Genomic DNA, 21408 nt, shown 5'->3' with positions numbered 1-21408 from the left:
TACCAAAAAGAGTATATGTCACTAATTAGAATGAAAGAACTCTAAGCATATTATTATCTGTATAGAAAGAGAAAGCAAGATTGTAGCTTTGAATTGCTCCTTTCAAAGCTTGAAACCTAGGTTACGTAGGTATAAATTACACATGCAAGAGTCCATGTGTATGTATGTGTGTTCATGCACATATTTTAAGTAGCAGGCAGCCTTTACATTTTCTTGCATCTTGACCTAATAAAGTCTAAAGATGTTTTCCAAAGTTGTTTGGAATTCTTTGGGAGTATACACACACCAAGTGAAACATGAGAACATTTTTAAAAATATGATCCCTTTCACTGAAGATCAAAGTAGCCATTTCATACACTTTTTCTTGCATAATATTAAATTATTTTTTCTTTTAAAAAGTGTATTGCTGTTGCATGTGAAATAAATATTTGGACTTAGTTTATCACTGGAGATTAATCTGAAATCATATTTTCTAGCCTTAATTAGCATTCATTTGCTTAATTGTCATTCTCAGCCCCATCATTTCCATTTTTCACTAACTTGAACAATGCTATCTTCTGCTGTTTGCACTTTAATTTAAATTTCTATTAAGGTTTATGAACAGTAATAAGGTCCTGTTTGAATATTCATTAGCTTCTGAATTGTGAGCTATGAAAAGGTGCTTTCTTTTACCTTAATGAAACTGGCACAGCATGGGACTGATCAGTTGTGACATTTGATTTGAGGCATCCAGTGAATTTTCTCATTGTTTATTGACACATCTTGTCCAAACAGCTCCCTCGCAAGTGAGCGGAGTAATGAAGGAGAGAGTGCTGCAGCGGAGTGTCGAGCTTTCCTGGCAGGAACCAGAGCATCCCAATGGAGTCATCACAGAATATGAAATCAAGTATTACGAGAAAGTAAGTGCTAAGAGCAACTGAAATGTACAATGTGCTGTGTGTCTCATGTCATCCTACTGTATTGTAGACTAAAGTTGGTCATTATGCCAACAATTTGGAGCTACTTCAAACTTCATAGTTAATTTTAGCCATTTATAATAACCATCTCTGTGAATCTCTGGCTCATTACTATAACTGTGATTTCTGTGTATTAAGTTTCTGTGTTACACAAGTGAAAGTGTCCCATTTGTAGCATATGTATTTATTTATATATTCAGTTTTTGATATCGTAATAATTACATGTAGGATATTTTAGTACCACAGAAACCACACAGCCCAATGCATTTTGAAAAAAATTTTCTTTAGTATGTCTGTTTGGGACCTTAATGATTTGTTTAATTTATGTGGTTTCAGTGATGATAATGACTTCAAATAGTTTAGTAATTTGAAATAATACTTTGTATAATAAAGATATAGTTCTTCAGACTTACAAATCAGATGATGTATTTCACTCCTTTAAATTCCTCCTGAAGTTTATTTTATATGTGTTTTAATAATCATGTATGGTACTTATTTACACCTCTCCTTCCAGGAAAAATAGTATGGCTAAAACCCAAGTGCTGCCTTTTTAATCTCCCTATAATGACTAAATTTTAGTAACTAGTGATGTATTTGAGTATATGAGTGTATTTATTTCTGTTTCATTTGGAAAGAGAGAGAAAAATGTTTATATGAACCATGTTCACAGATTATGATTTAAAACTCCACCTCACAGAAAGATTTGAAACGTGGAAACCATTGCTATTACAACCAGTAATAATAATAAGTGTTACTATTTTGGGCTTACCTGAGTTACCTGAAGTGCTATAATACACATAATCATTTTAACTGTTTAGACAATACAATTAGAAAATTGGGAGCTTAAAGCTTTGAGAAAACTTTGGGGATGAGTTGGCATGACTAAATAAATTGAAATGTATATAGTACATTGGCAATAGATACCTTTGTTTTTTTGAAGAAAAATTAGTTTAAAATATGATTTTGTTTTAATGTTCAGATTAAGTTTAAAATATTTTTGCTTGTTACTTACATTATGAATTCATGACTTCATAGCTAAGGTTGCATTTTATGTGCTTCATTTCTCATCCCACCAAATGTGTTTTAGAGGGGATAATTGTTTTTAACGCTGGTTTTAGTATATCTGGTTTCCCATGAGAGCTAACAGTTATAGTCCCTGATGAAATTGCATCAAATTTCAAAAGCGATGAAACAAATAGGTGGTAAGAGTAAAGTTTCTCACAATATAAATCTGAAATATTTTGCAAATGTTTTCTCTAGAATAAATCTGTTCAAATCATGTTTTTTGGCCTTACAGAAAAAGTATCTACATTCGCTAAATTTGTGTATTAGGCAACTAAAAGACAATAATAGCATTGTATTGTATTATATTGTAATGTATATGTACACATGCGTGATGTTTGTGTCACCTGAGTTATGCCTAGGTCTTTCGTTTGCAATAAATATATGTAATACAAACTATCATTTTTATAAATGATTGTAATGAGGACAATCACAGATCAGTTTGAGTAAACCAAGCTTAAGTATATATTTATTTACACTTTTGCAAATCTCACTGTGAAGGCAACTCAAACAACTAGATAGACATTTTAAGATTTCAATGAAGAATTTTATTGCCAGATAAAGTTGAACACATGAATTTATTATAGACCAAGTAAAAACTCTCTAAAATTGTATATTTTGAAGTGTAATTTTTACAGCTTTTATTCATAAATAGCTTGTGAGAATCATATGAAGGACGATTTAAATTTTTATTTATTTAAATATTGTTTTGATGGAGTTTTTATATGCTTGAGTTTTTACATTTATTTCCTTCTTAATCTTATTGTATATGCACATAAAATGTGATGATAGGATAAAAATTGTTAATAAACATAAAACTATTATTTTAGTAAACTCTGCATCAGTTTTTATATCTGAAATATGAAAAAAAGAAATAAATCATGTTTAAAATATTCTCAAGCCATAAATCATATATATGTAAAATTTAATATTTATAATTTTACTTTAAAAATATTTCATTAAATACTGTTTTGCAGAAGTGGTTTATTCTGTGAGAAATTCAGGGTTGTTTTTAAAAAATTGGCATGTCAATATAGTGGTAGTGTTAACTGAATTTCTTGATTTAATAACTTTCTGGATTTTTAGCATCTAGCTTTTTTTCTTGCTGAATAACTTTCAAAAAAACCTTAAGAAAACTACCTTATGATTTGATGACTTCTACTAAACTGTAGATTGTACAGGTGTACCCACTCTTTGACCAGTAGGATATTTTATTATATTATGGCTAAGTAGTTCTTGTCACGTATTACCTGTGCGAAAGTTAAAAACATCATAAATGTTTTAACTAAATTATTTCTCCCTAAATATATATATTACAAAGGCATGTGCTTCACATTTTCATTTTATATTACCTTAGAAGTGACTTAATGTTATAATATTCCACAAAGTGCAATGTAGCCTCTATAAAAACAATGGAGCAAATTGAATTAAATTGAAACAGTTGACTGTCAAATTGTCTGGTTGCAATCACAATTAAATATTTCCTCTAAATATTGTTTTTAGGATCAAAGGGAACGGACCTACTCAACAGTAAAAACCAAGTCTACTTCAGCCTCCATTAATAATCTGAAACCAGGAACAGTGTATGTTTTCCAGATTCGGGCTTTTACTGCTGCTGGTTATGGAAACTACAGTCCCAGACTTGATGTTGCTACACTAGAGGAAGCTACAGGTAAAATGTTTGAAGGTAATTATGCCTTTGGTTTGGATTTTTACTCTCAATAACTCCAGCATATATTAATATTTTTTTCAATATTGGGGTGATCATTTGCATCATCATAATTTGTACATATACAAATGTATATGTACATATAAATGTACTTTGTAAAAGTTCATGATAATTTAACATTTGCTGTTTTGTTTAGCAATTTTAGAACCTTGTGATTTAAATTAGTTTCTTTAACGCATACTGGATTTATTTTTTGAAAAAGGTGAAATTAGAAACAGAAGCAGGACTGATTAATTTGTGTATTGACACAAGATGTTTTTGTCAACCTCAAAACAATCTTATTCTAAGTGTGTCCGTCAAAGCGGCTACTTCACAGAAACCCACAAATGAAGCCAGAATGTGTAGTGAGGTGAACAAGAGAAAGATGGTATCTAAGGACCTGTGTTCATTTAAGTGACTTACCCTTTAGCAATGATTTAAAAAACGAGAGTTCAGGAAGGTCTTAGAACTTGTATTTATTTTTATTTTTTATATTTTTCATTTATGTTATGGGATATTTCATGCATACTAAAGAATATATTTAAAGTATATATGAAATATAAGGGAGATAATTAAATGAATATCACTATAACCACTCATCTTAAAAATAGAATATAGCTAATATCTTTGAAGCCCCTTTATCATTTTGTTCACGTTTTATAATGCAACAAGATTATAGTAAAATTGCATGTATATATAGTGTATAAGAAGTAGGCAGATGTATCTTGGGATGTATGTCCCCATTTGCTGTCAGAGTGCAAGTTCAGAACACCCTGAATACCACTGCTGTTGCTCCTCAACAGAGCCGATGTCTCAGTTTGTGTTTCTATATTTTAGGGTTTTGATTCCTCCTGATGTTACTGCTCAGGCACATGAGTTTTCCAGCTGTTATCTCTTCTCCTTGCCAATCCAGCATTCCTCCAAAATTCTAATCAAAATTGAGTTGGAAAATGTTATACGACTTTTCTCAATTAAAATATTTTAAACAAATTAAATGAATATAAGTTTGATTAAAGAATTATTTTGGCTTTAAAGAAAGAATTGTAGAGATATTTAAAAGTTAGAGTGAATTGATAAATATCCTTTGCATTAACTAATGTTTGTTAAGTTTGGTAACAGTATTATTCTTCCACATATTTTGTTACATTTTAAAATAAATCTGTAACTCTCATAGCCACAAATAATAAAAATGTATGTTGAAATCATTTTGACATATAAATCATTCACGTAAAATGGTAAACATAAAGGCATCATTTTAGAAATTTGCTACATAATTTGATTTGGTGAACTTAATGCCATTTTTATGATTATTATTTTTAAATAGATTATATAAGATCAAGAATCAGCATATCAAAGTTTACTGTCCCCCAAAACATTAAAGCATTTTAAGTTAAGATTTCAATGTTTAAGCATTTGAGTGGTTAGTGTTAAAATGTGCTCTAGTAGTTTTCAACTCAGATCTATATCATAATATCAGCCTGTAAATTCAAATATAAAAAGATACTTCAAATTATGGTTTCTTTCATCTTTTAATAAATAGTTTAAACTTAAAATGTCAGGTATCTCACATTTACCTAATCATTCCTTATTATTTAAAAACACTTTTAGATTTCAAAAGATTCAAGATGAATTTATGCCTTTTCCTGACTTTGTAAATTGAGAATATTAAACCAAACTATCATTTAATGAGTGCTGAGATTCATAGATATTATTTTTATTATTTAAAAAAAGAAGTAACCAAGACTCAGAGCTTATAAAGTAGTGGAATCTGAAAGATCACATGAAATGTATGTTAAGAATGGATTTTTACATTAGAATTTGGTGATTTTTACTATCAATATATTCTCTCCCAGTGGAATGTAAACTTGATGAGAGAAGAATCCATATCTCTTTTCCTTACTGTTGTCTTGCCAGTGCCTACTATGGTTTCAGGCACAGAAGGCACTCAGTAAATTAGCAATAAATGAATACTTCACACTGATCAGCATAGAATGAATTACTAATATCACTCAGTGCCAGCAGAGAGCTGCCTAATTTCAAATCTCCCTGCTCTGCCATGTCCGGTTATAGGAGTTTGGATGAGCTAGGTCTCTGTACCTTAATTTCTAGTATAGCAGTCCTCAATTCACAAAATATTCTGAGGATTAAGTTAATATATACAAAGTGTCAAGGAGACTCCCTATCATGGAAAGTCTCCAGTGTCAGCTCTTATTAAACACAGCCTTTCTCAAAATTTTTCATCCCAGGAGCCCTTTTACTATTAAAAAATGTTGAGGATATCAAAAAATGTTTTATATTTGTTATATCAATTAATATTCACCAAATTAGAAATTAAAATGGAAACTTTAAAAACACAAGAACACACTAACACATTTTATTAGCCATCAGAGTCATGGTATTATCTTGTCATATACCTTCTGAAAATCTTAACTGCATTTGTAAGCAAATGAGAGTAAAAAAGGCAAATAACATCTTCATATTATATGAAAACTATTTTGAATTTGCAGACTCTATGAAAAGTTATTGAGGACTCTCAGGGTTTTCCAGATTACTCTTTGTGAACCAGTGAGTCAGCGTAAGTTACTATGCTAAGAATTAAGGAGACACGGAAACACGCAGTTCATGATCTTTATTGAAAGTTCAGTGAAAGAGAGGGGCAGGTACAGAGATTCTGGCCACACAATTAAGCACTGGTGGAATGCATGGTCCAGTGATACCACCACGTCAGGGAGCAGTGACTCGCTGTGCCGGAAAGCAGGTCAGAAGATAAGATGCAGTCTAAAAGAAGTCACTTGAGCACTGTTCGTAAAGAGAAGTTTGACAGTCTCTCATTGCACATACATCCTAAAATCCCCTTCTATGCAGTATCCTATCTACTTTTTTGAGTTTTTAAACCATGATATTCTATTTATAGCCTTAGCAAATTATTTTTAATAGGTATTGCCCGTGAAATAGATGAAAATATTAACCTTAATGTCAGCTGTGGAAAGATTAAAGTATGACCCTGACAATATACAAAAATGTATAAATAAATATGCACAAATTCTGATTCATCATTCACCTGAGTTCACTTTTCTCATTAGAGTTCTGTTTCTGAAGCTAAGGGAAAAACCGAGCCTAAGACAAGCAGAGAATTAGGCCCATGGGACACATTGAATGGAAAGAATTTCATAACATATGTACATAATTTTTTTCTTCCTCATGACTGGAACTACTCCATTCTTTTACTTTCTTAAAATGTATAGAAAACTGACTAAAAACATAAACAAATTTTTAAAGTACTTGAAGTCATCTTTTCTCTGTTGTGTGATAATAGGCTGTAATTCAGAAATTAGTATTTGAAAGTTGTTTTCTTCTGTTGTTTTTTGTTTTGTTTTGTTTTCTGTTTTTTTTGTTTGTTTGTTTTGTTTTTTAACCTTTTTAAGTTCCCTCAGGGAGCAATTTGGCAGGTGATAAATTAGAGAATGTGTATAATCTTCTTTGTTCAGAAAGTATCTATTAGACCAGAGCTGTTTTTACTGTTTTTCAACACAGGAGCTATCTCTTGTTAGCATAGGTATACGAAATTAAGAGATAATTTGTCAAAAGGAGACAGACAAATAAACTAGAGAAAGGCTGATCTGAAAAAAATTTTATACTTCCTATTGTGGCAAGATATGTTTTGCCTTCATATGAATTACTACTCTGGAGATCTAGTCCCTTGCCATCAACAAGAAGGAAAGGTAGTTTCCATCCTGCCTTAAATTAAAGATTGCAGCTGTTGATTGTTTCAGAATTAGCAAGTTATATTAGTTTGACATTATGTATTTTATGATATTTGCAACTGGATCATTTATTGAAATATTCATTTTCATTTTTTCATATGTCTTAAATGATTTTATAAAGTCTGTATTGCTACTGAAAATATGAAACTGGGAAAATATGACAATTGTGAGTCACCATATAAATAAAATTTCACTAGTTTGGAAAAATGGAAGTGATAAGTGCAAAAATTCTATGTCAGAGAGTGTTTTAAAAGACATGCAAACATGTATTTGTTCCCAAAGAGACTGTCAGAAAGGTTCAGCTGAGTTTGCCTTAATGAGCATAGAAGAATTATTTATTATTGTACAAGAAGTGTCTGCAGTTAGGTAATGATAGTGTTTTGTTAAAAAGTACTTGCAGAAAGTTTTCTCTTTCTAAAATAGGCTAGCTATTTTTGTAATCTTAAAATATGAAACGTGTTTACTACATACTTCATGAAAAATAACACAGATAATATAGCTCATCTTTTTCCTGAATTATAGCGGACTATAATTTCATGATGTTTAACTATGATTACACTATGCTTTCTATTTTAATTGATGATATGAGAGATAAAGCATTTAATGTGTATTAAAGTACTTTAAAAAATACGCGAGGTATGTATTTTGGTTCTGATTTCACATACCAGAAAAAAAGACACAAAGGGATCAAAATCAAATGCCTTGCTGAGGAACAACAGGGATTTAATAGCACTAGCAGATTAGATGTGTCTATCTCTTGATTTATAACTAAGCTTTCTACAACAAAGCAGGAATATAGTCATTCAGTGAGCGTTTATATGTTCCTTTATAGCTGATAAATGGAAAATATGTGAAAGTATTGTCCTTACCAGTTCTTTGAAAGGCAGAAATAAACATTTATTTACATTTACTTTGTTACAAAATAATGCAGTTATTAAAAATTAGAGTGAATTACATAGAAAAGATATCACTAATTTTATTTAACCTCTCAAGTTCTTGCATGGTGTCAAGTATTTCTGAGCCTATTTCCTCTGTTTGCAGCTACAGCTGTCTCCAGTGAACAGAATCCTGTCATTATCATTGCTGTGGTTGCTGTGGCTGGGACCATCATTTTGGTGTTCATGGTCTTTGGCTTCATCATTGGGAGAAGGTAGAACACAAAGTTGTTCTAATCTCAAACATTAAAACATATTGCTTTTTAAGAATTATGTCAGCCTATTACTTAGTGTAATAGAATTTTAAATAGTAAATGCAAACATTCTTTGATACAAAACAATAAAGATCAATAACATGTCATTCCTTCAAGATCAAAATGTAATATGAGTTTGATCACTGCCTTTAGTTTAGGGGGAATGAGTATTATAGTTTTTATTGTGTGAATTTTTATTTCTTATTTTCAGAGTTAAGTTTTCATAATAAATATAGAATATACCTGGGGAAGTATTTACTCTTCTAGTTATTAAATGTTTGTGGAAACCATTTAAAATGTGTTTTTTTCCAGAAAGAAATACAAGTAAACATTCACTTGTGAATATTTGTGACTCATGAATATTTTTGTGAATTGAACTTTGTGGATTCAAATCATATTAAATTTTGTATATTCATTCTAAATGTATTTTTAAAAATGTTCCTTTTACATTTTCTCACACAAAGAGTTTGTTTTCTGTGCATCTTAATCATGTGAATTGCTATATTATTACTAAATGGATTCATAACTATGAACAGTAAATTTAACTCTAGTAGGTTGTTGAGTAACTAAGGTGCATTGTAATGAAATTTAAATATAAAAAGTAAAATCACTAAGATTGTCACAAATTTGCTTTCTTCTAGGCACTGTGGTTATAGCAAAGCTGACCAAGAAGGGGATGAAGAGCTTTACTTTCATTGTAAGTGTTTGGCTTTTCTTTACTATGATGTACCCCTATTAATAGAAAAATCTGGTTATTAGCATTGGCATTAACAAAGTCCTTATGCATCATGCTTGAAATTATACCATGAGCTCAAATTGTTGCTTTAAAGCATTTGAATAAGATGTTTAGAATTAAAATCATGTGATATGAATTTGAAAAAATAAAATATATTCAGAAATGCCATATAACTGCAGGATATTCAGCTGCTTTTACATCACAATGTTTCCTTTTGCAAACTTTGCCCAAGTGTTTCTTACCATCATAATAATAATACATTAAAGGTTGCATGTGCCCATTCGCTAGCTATGGAATGTCATTTCAGGTTACAAGGATAGGCCCTTTTTTAATCCAATGAGTGGTGCTACCACAAAAGACTAAATTAAGGAGCCTCTTTCTCTTCAGCTACTATAAATTACCTATCACTGATAGATATTTCACAGAACATAAATAGTATAATAATAAGATTCATGCCTCTGATGTTTTCCTATGGATTTGAGTTAGCTTATTCTTAAAAGTTCATTTTAGAAATCGTATTTAGAAGAAAGCTTAGTGACCCAAATAAAATAGATGCCTATCTGCATTAATCTTATTCTTGTTGCAGTGAGAATGGCATGTGAAAATGCAAGCACTGAGAGTAAATGTTATTACTTTATGTAGGCAAAATCAAAACCTAACCATCAAATTACTTCAGTTCTGATAATTAATGATGTTCTTACCCAAACCCATTTTCCCCATTTTTAATCCTTGAGAATATTAAAAACCAATTTTATTATTATTTTGTATTGTCTGTAATCTTTGGCAAATGTTCTCATGTGTAGATAAATTTCCCATGACATAAGAATTGTATCTTTTGTGTTATTTATTAGATTCTTATGTCAGTATCTGTGAAGATGCTGTCCTATACCCATCGTAAAGTCATAAGAATAGCAAAGCCTCCATCAAGAATTTCTAATACATTTTAGATTTTCTTTGTGATTCTTTTTTTCGTAAAAAAAAAAAAAAAAAAAAAAGCTCAAATGACAATGTGTGGTTTAAATACACAAATTGTAAATGCTCTTATCATTCCTAAATTTTCTCAATGTGTTTACATTTTTGAACCAACAGTTACCTTCAGTTTTCAAAATAGAAGTGGTTTTACGTAACACAAATCCAAATTGAATAAGAAATTATCTTGAATCTCAACCACTGATGGTAGGAAGGGCATGTGGGGTAGTACGGTTTACTACAAATGGAAATTAAAGGTATGCCCAGAAGTGGCTTTATTATAAAGTTTAATATTCAAGGCCTCTTACTTTCACAGGCCTTTTTTAGGCCGTGGGAGTGCTGTAGCAAATTTGTGTATATAATCATGTATGATTTCCCCTAAAGACAGTATCCCAAATTGTATATGGGTTAAGCCTCAAAAAACTTAAATATACCCCTGATTATGACTGAATATGTGTGTTTCTATACCCCACTTGGGATTATTTGATATGCCCCCAATGTCAGAACTTCCTTTTGCTAATCTGGCATTAATTTTCCTGCGACAAGCCTCAGTGAAGAGAGCACCATAGGTAGTTTATAGCTAGAGGAAATAGAGAAAAAAGTGGAGGTTACCTTTTTTTTGTTTCTATTTAATGACATGGGAGAATATTTTTAACACTTCCCCAGACAGGAAGGAGCAGATCAAAACTTGAATTTCTAAATTTTATTTCTAGTGTAGAATGTATATAGAAGAGTAACATAAGACTGTAGTTCCGGGAATCCCTGGTCCTGCCCATATGTGAATAATTTAATGGCACAATTATTTAATATTACCATAATCAGTATGTCACTATTTGTTGAGCATATTTGAAATATCCCCAAATGATCACATATACCAGTTTATTTGCTTTTAACTTGCAGGTTAATGCAGAAGGTCAGTTGAAACATGACTTATCCAAAATTTTTTGTATAGCCTTATAAGTTTTAATGTGTTTATGCCATTCACTTTCTTCACATTTCACATCCAGTTTGTAATTAGAAAATATATAATTGCATGCCTTACTTGCTAATATATACAAGATAAGCTTGCTGTATATAAAGTTTTAACCTTTAAAGAAAACTAGCAATGGTGGTTTTAAGATGTTAAACTTTCATGAGAAATCGAAATAATATTTTAAAATACGAAAGTTCATACTCAAGTTGGGATAAACCAGAATATTCAGAAATAATGTCAATATTTTCCTTATTTTAAAACATTCATTTCTTAAATGAATAATGAAAAAAAGTGCACTTACCATATCCTATCCTGGTGAACTCTTAATATTTTGAATCACCCTTTTTCCAAGGATATGTTTTCTTCTTGTTTGATTAAAACAAGGTATTTTATTTGATTTTATGATTACTTAATATACAAAGTATAATACTGTGGTAACCAGTTGTTTACAAGTTGGTGTCTTTTTATTCCTCTATTTGGTTCATGAACAATTTTCCCAAGTGCTGAAACACCAGATTGAATTTTTACAGAAACTTGAAAGCAACCATTTAACTAGCTTTTAGAGCACTGAATTTAATAGAATGTCCAGTCATTTGTATCAGGCACCCTCAACTCTCCATGCCCCCAAGTGCTACATTTAAAGATATAAACACAATGGAGGAATTTAGTGAAGCAATTCAAATTTACATTTTGTTTCCTCCTACCATTTCTTCTAACAATGTCTTCAAATCCAAGCTGGGCAGTATTTCATGTTTTTATGCCAAAATAGCTCTGGCCTGTCAAAATGTTTTATGACAGCTTGAATAAAGAACCGTCAGAGACCGTTTGAGATGCGGAAGGTTACCTCCAATCTAGCTCCCTTATCAAAACAAAATTTTAAAAATATTAAAGAAAGAGAGAATAAAAAGGGAGAAGATGGCTCATTCTCCATCTGCCTGCCAATCTAGGAGGTTAACCTATTGTTTTCTTCCCTTCTCTCTTTTTCTCTTCCCCCTTTCCCTATACTCCTCTTCTCTCTTTTCTCCTTCTATCCCCTCTCTCTTTTCTTCTCGTGTTGTTTTTTTTTTTTTTTTTTTCATGTTCAGCTTTAGTAACAAATGAGCATCTGTCAGTTTTATAAACTGCAACAATAATTGTTTAAGACAATCAATTTTGGATAAACAATCAACTACAGCAGAATAAATCAAGATTTTTAAATCCCATTTTCCTTTATACATTTTGCTTCTTTTTGTTATGTGTTTATTTTTAAAATATAATTTTAATGTGATGACATAAGCACAGTTAGGCTGCAGTGTAATATATAAAGAAGTATATTGTTCTCCAAATAGTAAGATTTGATGAAAAGATTGTTCAGTGGCTTTGTTAAAACAATAAAGTTTTTTTGAGGATATAGTGTAATTTTTATTGCATTAATATAACCAAATATATGCCTATCTATCTTATCTTTGTCTTTTACCAAATAGATTTGGAATACATTATTGTAATTGAATTTTATTTAAAGTTGACATAGTATTATCTGTTACCTGCATGCTTCTGGGTGCATTTTAAGAAGATTTTAACTTTTAAGATTATTCTATGTTGTTTGCATTTTGACTACCTTTTGTGAGGCATATTGGCTACCTCCTCAGCAGTTAAGATCTTCCAGAGCCTTATAATTGAAAGTTCATATAAACCATTCCTCTTTCAAATCGCTGTCATACTTGGTTAACAGATCCCAGGAATATTGTAAATTTTCTACTTTACTCTGCACTTTGTATATCTGGCCTCTATTGCCCTTGAAGGTGAAGATGAAACTGTCTTTAGAAGATATCTCTTTGATTCTGTGATAGAAGTCCCTCACATCTTGTATTAATTTTATGTATATGTCAACGGTGGTTGGTCTTTAAAAAAATAAATCAAAAGAATAAGTAAGATGTCTAAATGTTTTTAATATTGCTGTCAGTGTAGTAGGCTACCTGTAAATGAAATGTCTTCTTTTCCCAGTGTATTAATTTGATTGATTGACTGACTGGTAGTTTTACAAATGTGTTTCCAAGTCCATTACAAACCTCAATATGGCTTGAACTATGCCATGATAGCAGTGAATTTAATTAAACCTCCCGTCTGATAGGCATGTCAGAAATTTTGGTGAATGTCTTTTGTTGATTTACTGGAAAAGCAATTCAGTTAGCAACCTATGAGCTGGATCCTATGTTACCTATAGAAGCTTGCAGATAATACCTATACGCCAGCAGACTGAAGTAGTCTGTTAAAACTGCTGTGAATCAGGTGATGTGGAAGCAAGTTCACTGTTCCAAGGAGCACTCTGCATAATGAAATTCCTGGGCTGACTGCACAATAAGGGCTTTGCTTCATCACAGTCATGCTTTCTTACATCATTACAGTTAAATTTCCAGGCACCAAAACCTACATTGACCCTGAAACCTATGAGGACCCAAATAGAGCTGTCCATCAATTCGCCAAGGAGCTAGATGCCTCCTGTATTAAAATTGAGCGTGTGATTGGTGCAGGTAAGGCTATTGTAGCTTCCTTGTTCAGCTGTTCCATTTAGCCAAGATCGAAAGTCATACATCATAATGACAGGCAAATAATTATCCCTCAAGTATAGAACTTTTGCATTTACCTGAACTGTTGGAAGCAGTGAGGCTGTACTTGTTTATGAAATCTTACGAAAAAATGTGAAAAACTAGCATGTGGCACGAAGAATCCATATATTTTTGTTTCCTGTTGGATTTTTAAGATATTGTTCTATTACAAGCTACTTTATAATAGCTCTGGCCTGTCATTTAAGAAATGAATTTGTATTTTTAAAAGGTCAGAAATTTCCAGAATTTTGCTGCGCATTTCCTTTTACTTGATTTACTGTCTTCTTACAAAACTTTCATTTTTATCTTTTTTCTTGTATTTGTAGATATTAGCCATTGTAATTTAAATTCATGTAGAAAATTAATGTGTATGAATTATTTAAAGGGAATATTTTCTATTTGTATGTATTTTTATAATATACATTTCTGATTCTAATTCCTTTAAATCCAGTAGACATAGTGCATATAAATTCCAGATTTTAAATGTTTAATAAATATTTTCTTCTCAAAAGGAATAGCAATGTTTAGAATTTGCTGTGTCCTCATGCTTTAGTCAGTAGTCTAGGTTATATACTAATGCCATATATAAAAAATAATTTTAAATGTATAATAGCATAATTCAAATCTGAATGTTAACCCTGAGTGTTGGTTAATTCAATTGAAAAATAGTAGCCTGTTTAACAAGACAGTTTAGGAAAGCGTAACTTCTATGAAGGAGCTCTGAACTGTATCTTCAAGTTTTAATTTCATTTATGCCATTATTTTCATAAACAACTTTTGTGTCTAGGAAATAGACTCCCCTATATATGGGAATGTATTCTATGTAACTTACAGGGCTTTATCAAGTATTTTTGAAAATATTTTAAAATGCTTTAAAATAATTTACTATAAGTTAAAGAAAAATAATTAAATGCATTTGCTCTTCAAAGAAAAGTACAATATTTAGAAAATAAAATATGCCTGCTTGTTCTGTTACTTCAGGAGAATTTGGTGAAGTCTGCAGTGGCCGTTTGAAACTTCCAGGGAAAAGAGACGTTGCAGTAGCCATAAAAACCCTGAAAGTTGGTTACACAGAAAAACAAAGGAGAGACTTTTTATGTGAAGCAAGCATCATGGGGCAGTTTGATCACCCAAATGTTGTCCATTTGGAAGGGGTTGTTACAAGAGGTAGATATTGGTTATATCTTTATTTTATAAAACAAACCGAGTGTCAGAAATTAGTATTATTATGTACATAATAAAACAAATTATGAAATATGTTGCATAGTCTAAATGAATGAGTTTTCTTGGTATGTAACTAATCAAAAAATTCTTCCTTTATGTTATCACCTCAAGGGGAAAAAAAAGCAGAAAAAAAATGAATGTAAGATTAAAGTTGAAGAATAACTGATAGATGGAATGACTGATAAATATTTTTATTTCTCTTCAAGAGACATAATAATTATACAATATAGTCTTTACGTTTTACATAAAGTATAATTTTCTCTGAGTTTTACTCACAAAGCAGGAGTCAGAAGAACACCATGACTTTTATTTATATGTTTTAATTTTATGTATCATGATCATGTTCCAAGCAGACATATAATGACTTTTTGAGCTTAGCAGCAACACTAAAAGAAACACTCATACTTCACACACTCACTCTTTCAAAAGAGCACCATGTGTTTTACTGGGGGATGAGAAAGGAAATAACCCTGCAGTTCAGGTTACAACTTCTGAAACTTTTTTTTTTTTTTAATTTTAGGGAAACCAGTCATGATTGTAATAGAGTTCATGGAAAATGGAGCCCTAGATGCATTTCTCAGGGTAAGTACCAAAGTGATCCACTTACTCTAAATATACTATGCTTGCTACCAATATAATTTTATGAACCTTTTTTGCGAGGTAAAATGAGAACCTTGTAAAATAGTAAGAGGTTAGAAAATTGTCTTTGAAAATCAGATTAATAATCAGAGTTCAAGACTAGATTAAACTAGAATAGTTTGAGCATTTAAGTGATACAATGTGGTCACAAAGTTATTTCCGTTAATATTATTACCTGAGATATAGAGGATGCCTGAAGCCCTGTAATTTGAATTCATGTTATAAAATAGCATGTACAATTGTAAATGAAATATAGAGATAATATGGAAAAGACTAAAAGGTGAGATAACCGTTCTGTGTTGACACTTTGATCACAACTCTGCTCTGTAGAACCATTTCTATTTTATTGTTAGGTGAACACCAAGCATAAAATATATGATTATTAACATTATTTTTCAAATTAATGATGTGTGATTTATCTGTAAATGACATATGAATCCAAAATATATAAACATAGATATTTTTACTCTCAAAGGCTTTTTAACTAAGAATGTTAACATGTGACCGCTTTACCAAATGGCAAAGAAAAAAAAATCTAAAGAAAAAGAGAACATGTAAAGTTATTTAGTATGATCTAGAATCATATTTAACTCAGATGTATAAACAGTCATAGGATTTACAGAAACTTTTATTGCTGCATCATCATGATATAAGAATCAATTAGAAAATTCATCAACTCAGACTAGCATACTTCATCCAGCATATTTATATTCAGCTGGAGTAATTTTTTGGTTAAAATAGGTTAGAAGTGGCCGGTCTGGTTGCAAACAGTTCTCAATCCCATTTGCTAGTACATCTGTCCTAGAGAATCCTTGTTACAAGTAACGCTCCTATCAGTAGCATAACTAAGAAAAAATTAAATGAAAATCAAGTCAGCCACTACAATCACTTTCTACATTTTAGTTTCTCTTCATTTTGACTCAAATATTTCCCCCTTTCTCATTTTTACCATTTAGAGGAAAATAAACCTTATTATATGTATACTAATTTCTTTATATACTTTTATGTTATTTAGACTTTTTGGCATGTGGGGAAAACACTTAGCTAATTGGGGTAATTTTTTAGATATTCTATTTCCAAACTTAAAAATTAGCATATACTTTTAGACTTGTGCAATCTCAAACTGTTAGTTCATATTAAAATATCAAATTAATATAAATAACTAAATGATTACCAAAATTATTTGGCTATCAGCTAAATGAGCATGTTATGTTTTTTCCCACAGGTATCCATATTATATAAAAAATTAATTAACAATTCCTGTTATACAATAGCAAATTACTAGCATGCAGATATTTTTCATGGTGATTTTTGTACCTTTTAAAGTATGCAATTAACTGGGCTTTTATTTTTGTCTTCCTGCAGAAACATGATGGGCAATTTACAGTCATTCAGTTAGTAGGAATGCTGAGAGGAATTGCTGCTGGAATGAGATATTTGGCTGATATGGGATATGTTCACAGGGACCTTGCAGCTCGCAATATTCTTGTCAACAGCAATCTTGTTTGTAAAGTGTCAGATTTTGGCCTGTCCCGAGTTATAGAGGATGATCCAGAAGCTGTCTATACAACTACTGTAAGAAAAAGTCATTTACTGCACTTTTTCATATTCTTAAGATTTTTCTACCACGAAAGCAGGACCTAGTAATGTAAACTAAACAGGAAAAATGAAGCAAACTGAGCTAAGTATTTTGAGGTTGCTTTTTTTTGTTTTTTGTTTTTCTGGAAGAATCATTGTTTGTACAGTATATATATAAGCTAAGAAGGAAATTGTTGATAACATGACTACCTTATATTGAGAGAGTCATAGAATATAGTTACATACAAAAACATCTAGTTACTAGCACTCATATTTGTAGAAAACTATAATCACATTTTAAGTAAAGATTTAAAAGAATATTAACTATGCTAATCCTTATAACTTTTGTAAGATTAGAAAAAAAGAAGATATGTGAGACTTTATTTAAATTATCCATATTTTATTTCATTTTCATAGTAACTTTGCCTAGTTTGTCTTTGTTGTGACTGTTGTTGTCCAGGCTGGAGTGCAATGACACAGTCTTGGCTCACTGCAGCCTCCACCTCTCGGGTTCAAGCAATGCTCTTGCCTCAGCCTTCTGAGTAGCTAGGATAACAGGCGCCCACCACCACGCATAGATAATTTTCTTGTATTTTTAGTAGAGACGGGATTTCACCATGTTTGCCAGGCTCGTCTCCAACTCCTGGCCTCAGGTGATCCACCCACTTCAGTCTTCCAAAGTGCTGGGATTACAGGTGTGAGCCGCAGCGCCCAGCTTCTCATTGTTTGTTCAATATACTCTTGCCCTAACACCACACAAAGCTCCATCAGTTGAGTTGCCATGTAAACTTGAAATGATGAAATTTGTAATGGGATTCTAAAAATCAGATTAAGAACTTTAAATACACATAGAGATTCAAGATGGGTAGACCTGATGCTGCTGAACTACCAAACAAAAATGCACATATGTATTTATGGTGTTGCCATAAATAATAGATAAGTTATTATACATATTTTAAATGTTCATTTCTTTTTATAATAGGGTGGAAAAATTCCAGTAAGGTGGACAGCACCCGAAGCCATCCAGTACCGGAAATTCACATCAGCCAGTGATGTATGGAGCTATGGAATAGTCATGTGGGAAGTTATGTCTTATGGAGAAAGACCTTATTGGGACATGTCAAATCAAGATGTAGGTGTTACATTCATTTAAACAAAAAGGATTGAATACATTAATAGCCACTATTACTGGAACATGTAGGTAAAGGCTCATTAAGAACACACTTTTAAATAATTATAAAAATACAGTTTTCCACAATTACTACCACACTAATTACCATAAATTAGTGGCTCTACTAATTTTATTATTTTGGCTTTCATTTTGAATAATGTCTTTCTCTTTTTATAATATAAATTCAATGGACACAAAATAGAAGCTTACTAATGATATTTCTTCCTTAATAAATATAATGTTTCCACACTTGCACAGCTTGAGTGGGAGCATCACATGAGTAAAAGAATCATCTGTGAAGAGGAGGGAAGGAAGTTTGGTTGTGCTTTGTTTTGTCTTTGAAGCTTATCTTTTTCTTTTAGTGTTCTAAGAAAATTCATTTAAATTATCTACTGTTGATCGGCGTAACTAAGTTTTAGTTTCATGAGACAATCTAGATTTTATGATCACTATTAGTAAATGTTTCATAGTGATATTTTAGAATGTAATCAATAAGAATATCCTTGGAAATTCTTTTTGAAAGTATATTTATTAAATGTACATCCCCTGCTGCCATGAGAATATGCTAGAACATAAAGCATACTGTTATCCGTTGAGAAAAGAAACTGATGGTAGTCCATGTGAGGGTACACATCTCACACCAAGAGACCATTTATTCAACAATATAGCAAAAGTGCAAAAAAAAAGTTGCCTTTATTAGGTTGAGTTTGATAAAATGGCCACTTTGTAGGCCAAGAGCACTTATAGTTCAACCTATTGAAATATGAGTGAAATTTAGATAGATGTAGAGCCAGTATGAAATGTAGCACGATATCCAGGATTGTACTAGAAATCTGGAGGATACCTTGGTTCAGAGCTGATGAGCCATTCTCTAAGGAAGCACACTGGAAAGTTGAGAGGTTAAGGTTTAGAGGTGTATGAAGACCAATCAAATGGACTCCCTTTTCTATAACAGAGATGCAGTACACTTGTGGTAATTAGAAATGAAGATGTAGGTTTGGACAGATTGATGAAGGAGTTTTTGAAGGAGTCTGGAAATTATACTAATCCAAATTCTTGGAGTATGAAGTAAAAAAATAAGTAATGCTTAAGGAAAATCGACATCTCCATTTAGAACAAGGATGTGACTAGCAAACTGGTTTGGAGTAAAGCTTGAGGTATTATAAACATAAATAGCAACAGAAGCTGGCTACTACAGTTACATTTGAGTTATTTTTTTAAAGAGATCATGCAAATTGTTATATTAAATCAATAACTTTGATTTGAACTTTAGAATTGCCCATATCAAGTTGCTATGGGTCTTAAAATTTACAGTAGTTATTTTTAGACAACTAACATTTAGACTGTTTTATATGTTGTTGGTGAGGTTATTTTTGATACTTTCCCTACAAACTTTTGCATTAACTGAGAAGTTCCCAGTCTGAAAAGAGGATGGTTATGAATCAGTTAAATCTGTTGATATTTTGAACTGGAAGATGACATAAAACTTTTTCATTTGCTTTTAGTTTTTTGTTGTTGTTTTGTTTTTCAAAGATAAAAGTCTAAATGACGAGTCTGTTTGGCAGAGGCAAAGTTGTTAATATTTGACAGGTCTCAGTGTCAAAGATTTCATGGACTGTCAAAATGTGGACAAACAAATCCTTAGGGCAGAGAAAGAGAAATATTTACATTCCCTAGACACTCAGTGGAGTTTCATTTCTTTTGACACCTTCCTTCTGTACTGGATTCAAACATAAAGGGACTGATAGGACTGACAAATTCAGAGTTCACTTAACTTCCAAAAACAAATAATGAAAATGGTTAAGAAGAAACAAATTAATATTTCCAATTTTAAATTTTAAAATGTGTTAAGTATTGTTTTTTGTTTTTCTTAAAAATGAACATCATGAATATAGCCTTAATATATGAAGGATTAATAAATATTTTATTAGTGAAATGACATAATTATATCTATTGTGCAGTTTAGTTCTAACCTAAATTATTTGGCACATTCTTTTATGTTTTTAGTTAGAAAGTCTAAAATAGTTAATAAATTTGGACACAGGTTTGTTTAGCAGTGAGCGATTACCTAGATAGGTCAGTTTGTACAGTGAAATCGATATTCATATTCCTCTTATTACATAATAGTCATTATTTTATAATTATGTCAGTAGAGTATTATTTGAACAATTATATGTTTAATTTTCAATATGCAAATGGAGAAAAATTGGATAATTTAGGATAATGATTTCCATTCTGGGATAAAATTTTCTAGATAAAAGTTTTTTACTAGGAAGCTGTGGTAGGAGTTCATGGAGAGACTTAGATCTATGAACCCCTGATACATGTGGAAACTGCTGTGTATGTGTGAATATATTATTTTTTTTTCTGGGAAGGTTGCCTTCGTCAGATTTTCGGATGTATTCATTGTTTTTTAATTAGCCTAGATGGATTTATTAAGTGAACCGATTCACTTTACATTATTAAAATTTAGTTGCTAGGAATTTGTCAGGGATTTAAGAAAGCCCTCACATTTTAAATGCCTCAGATTTTAAAAGATTTTTTACAAGACACAAGAAAACAAGATGTGCAGTGATGGTTACATTTCTAAGCAAGTCCACACAGTTCCAGGCTGAATGCTGGATAAGGTGAGGTTTTTGTAACCTGAAGAGACACAAAAGGGTGATGTAGAAGCTAATGAGTGAGAAAGTTCTGGACTATCTGGACAGTGTGTGTAACTCTGGACAAGGCAATGAACAAGAAAAACCTAGGGAAAACTAATATATGTATACATGACCAGACTCATACTCAAATAGATTATCCCTTAGTTAACCCTTGAATGGGCACTCATTTGTATTTTCATGTGTCTATTATT

General features: G+C 31.3%; 1 protein-coding gene across 6 annotated transcripts in view; it reads left to right on the top strand.

The window, feature by feature from the left end:
- The window catches only part of EPHA7 (EPH receptor A7), a 185983-nt gene that overhangs the window by 152891 nt on the left and 11684 nt on the right, over positions 1 to 21408 (top strand). Inside the window, exons 6-16 of one of the 6 annotated variants that reach the window (XM_025382591.1) lie at positions 775 to 899; positions 3522 to 3705; positions 8532 to 8640; positions 9321 to 9376; positions 12093 to 12099; positions 12986 to 12987; positions 13742 to 13867; positions 14924 to 15109; positions 15687 to 15748; positions 17171 to 17380; positions 18366 to 18515. In XM_025382591.1, coding sequence (XP_025238376.1) covers positions 775 to 899; positions 3522 to 3705; positions 8532 to 8640; positions 9321 to 9376; positions 12093 to 12099; positions 12986 to 12987; positions 13742 to 13867; positions 14924 to 15109; positions 15687 to 15748; positions 17171 to 17380; positions 18366 to 18515 — 1217 coding nt within the window. Of the gene's footprint in view, positions 1 to 774; positions 900 to 3521; positions 3706 to 8531; positions 8641 to 9320; positions 9377 to 12092; positions 12100 to 12442; positions 12750 to 12985; positions 12988 to 13741; positions 13868 to 14923; positions 15110 to 15686; positions 15749 to 17170; positions 17433 to 18365; positions 18516 to 21408 lie in introns of those variants that run through there. The other 5 variants (XM_025382592.1, XM_025382594.1, XM_025382589.1 and 2 more) reach the window with 5 other exon arrangements.

The sequence above is a fragment of the Theropithecus gelada genome, chromosome 4, assembly GCF_003255815.1.
Source record: "Theropithecus gelada isolate Dixy chromosome 4, Tgel_1.0, whole genome shotgun sequence".
Taxonomy (NCBI): domain Eukaryota; kingdom Metazoa; phylum Chordata; class Mammalia; order Primates; family Cercopithecidae; genus Theropithecus; species Theropithecus gelada.
This window is presented reverse-complemented; position numbering and strand designations above follow the sequence as displayed.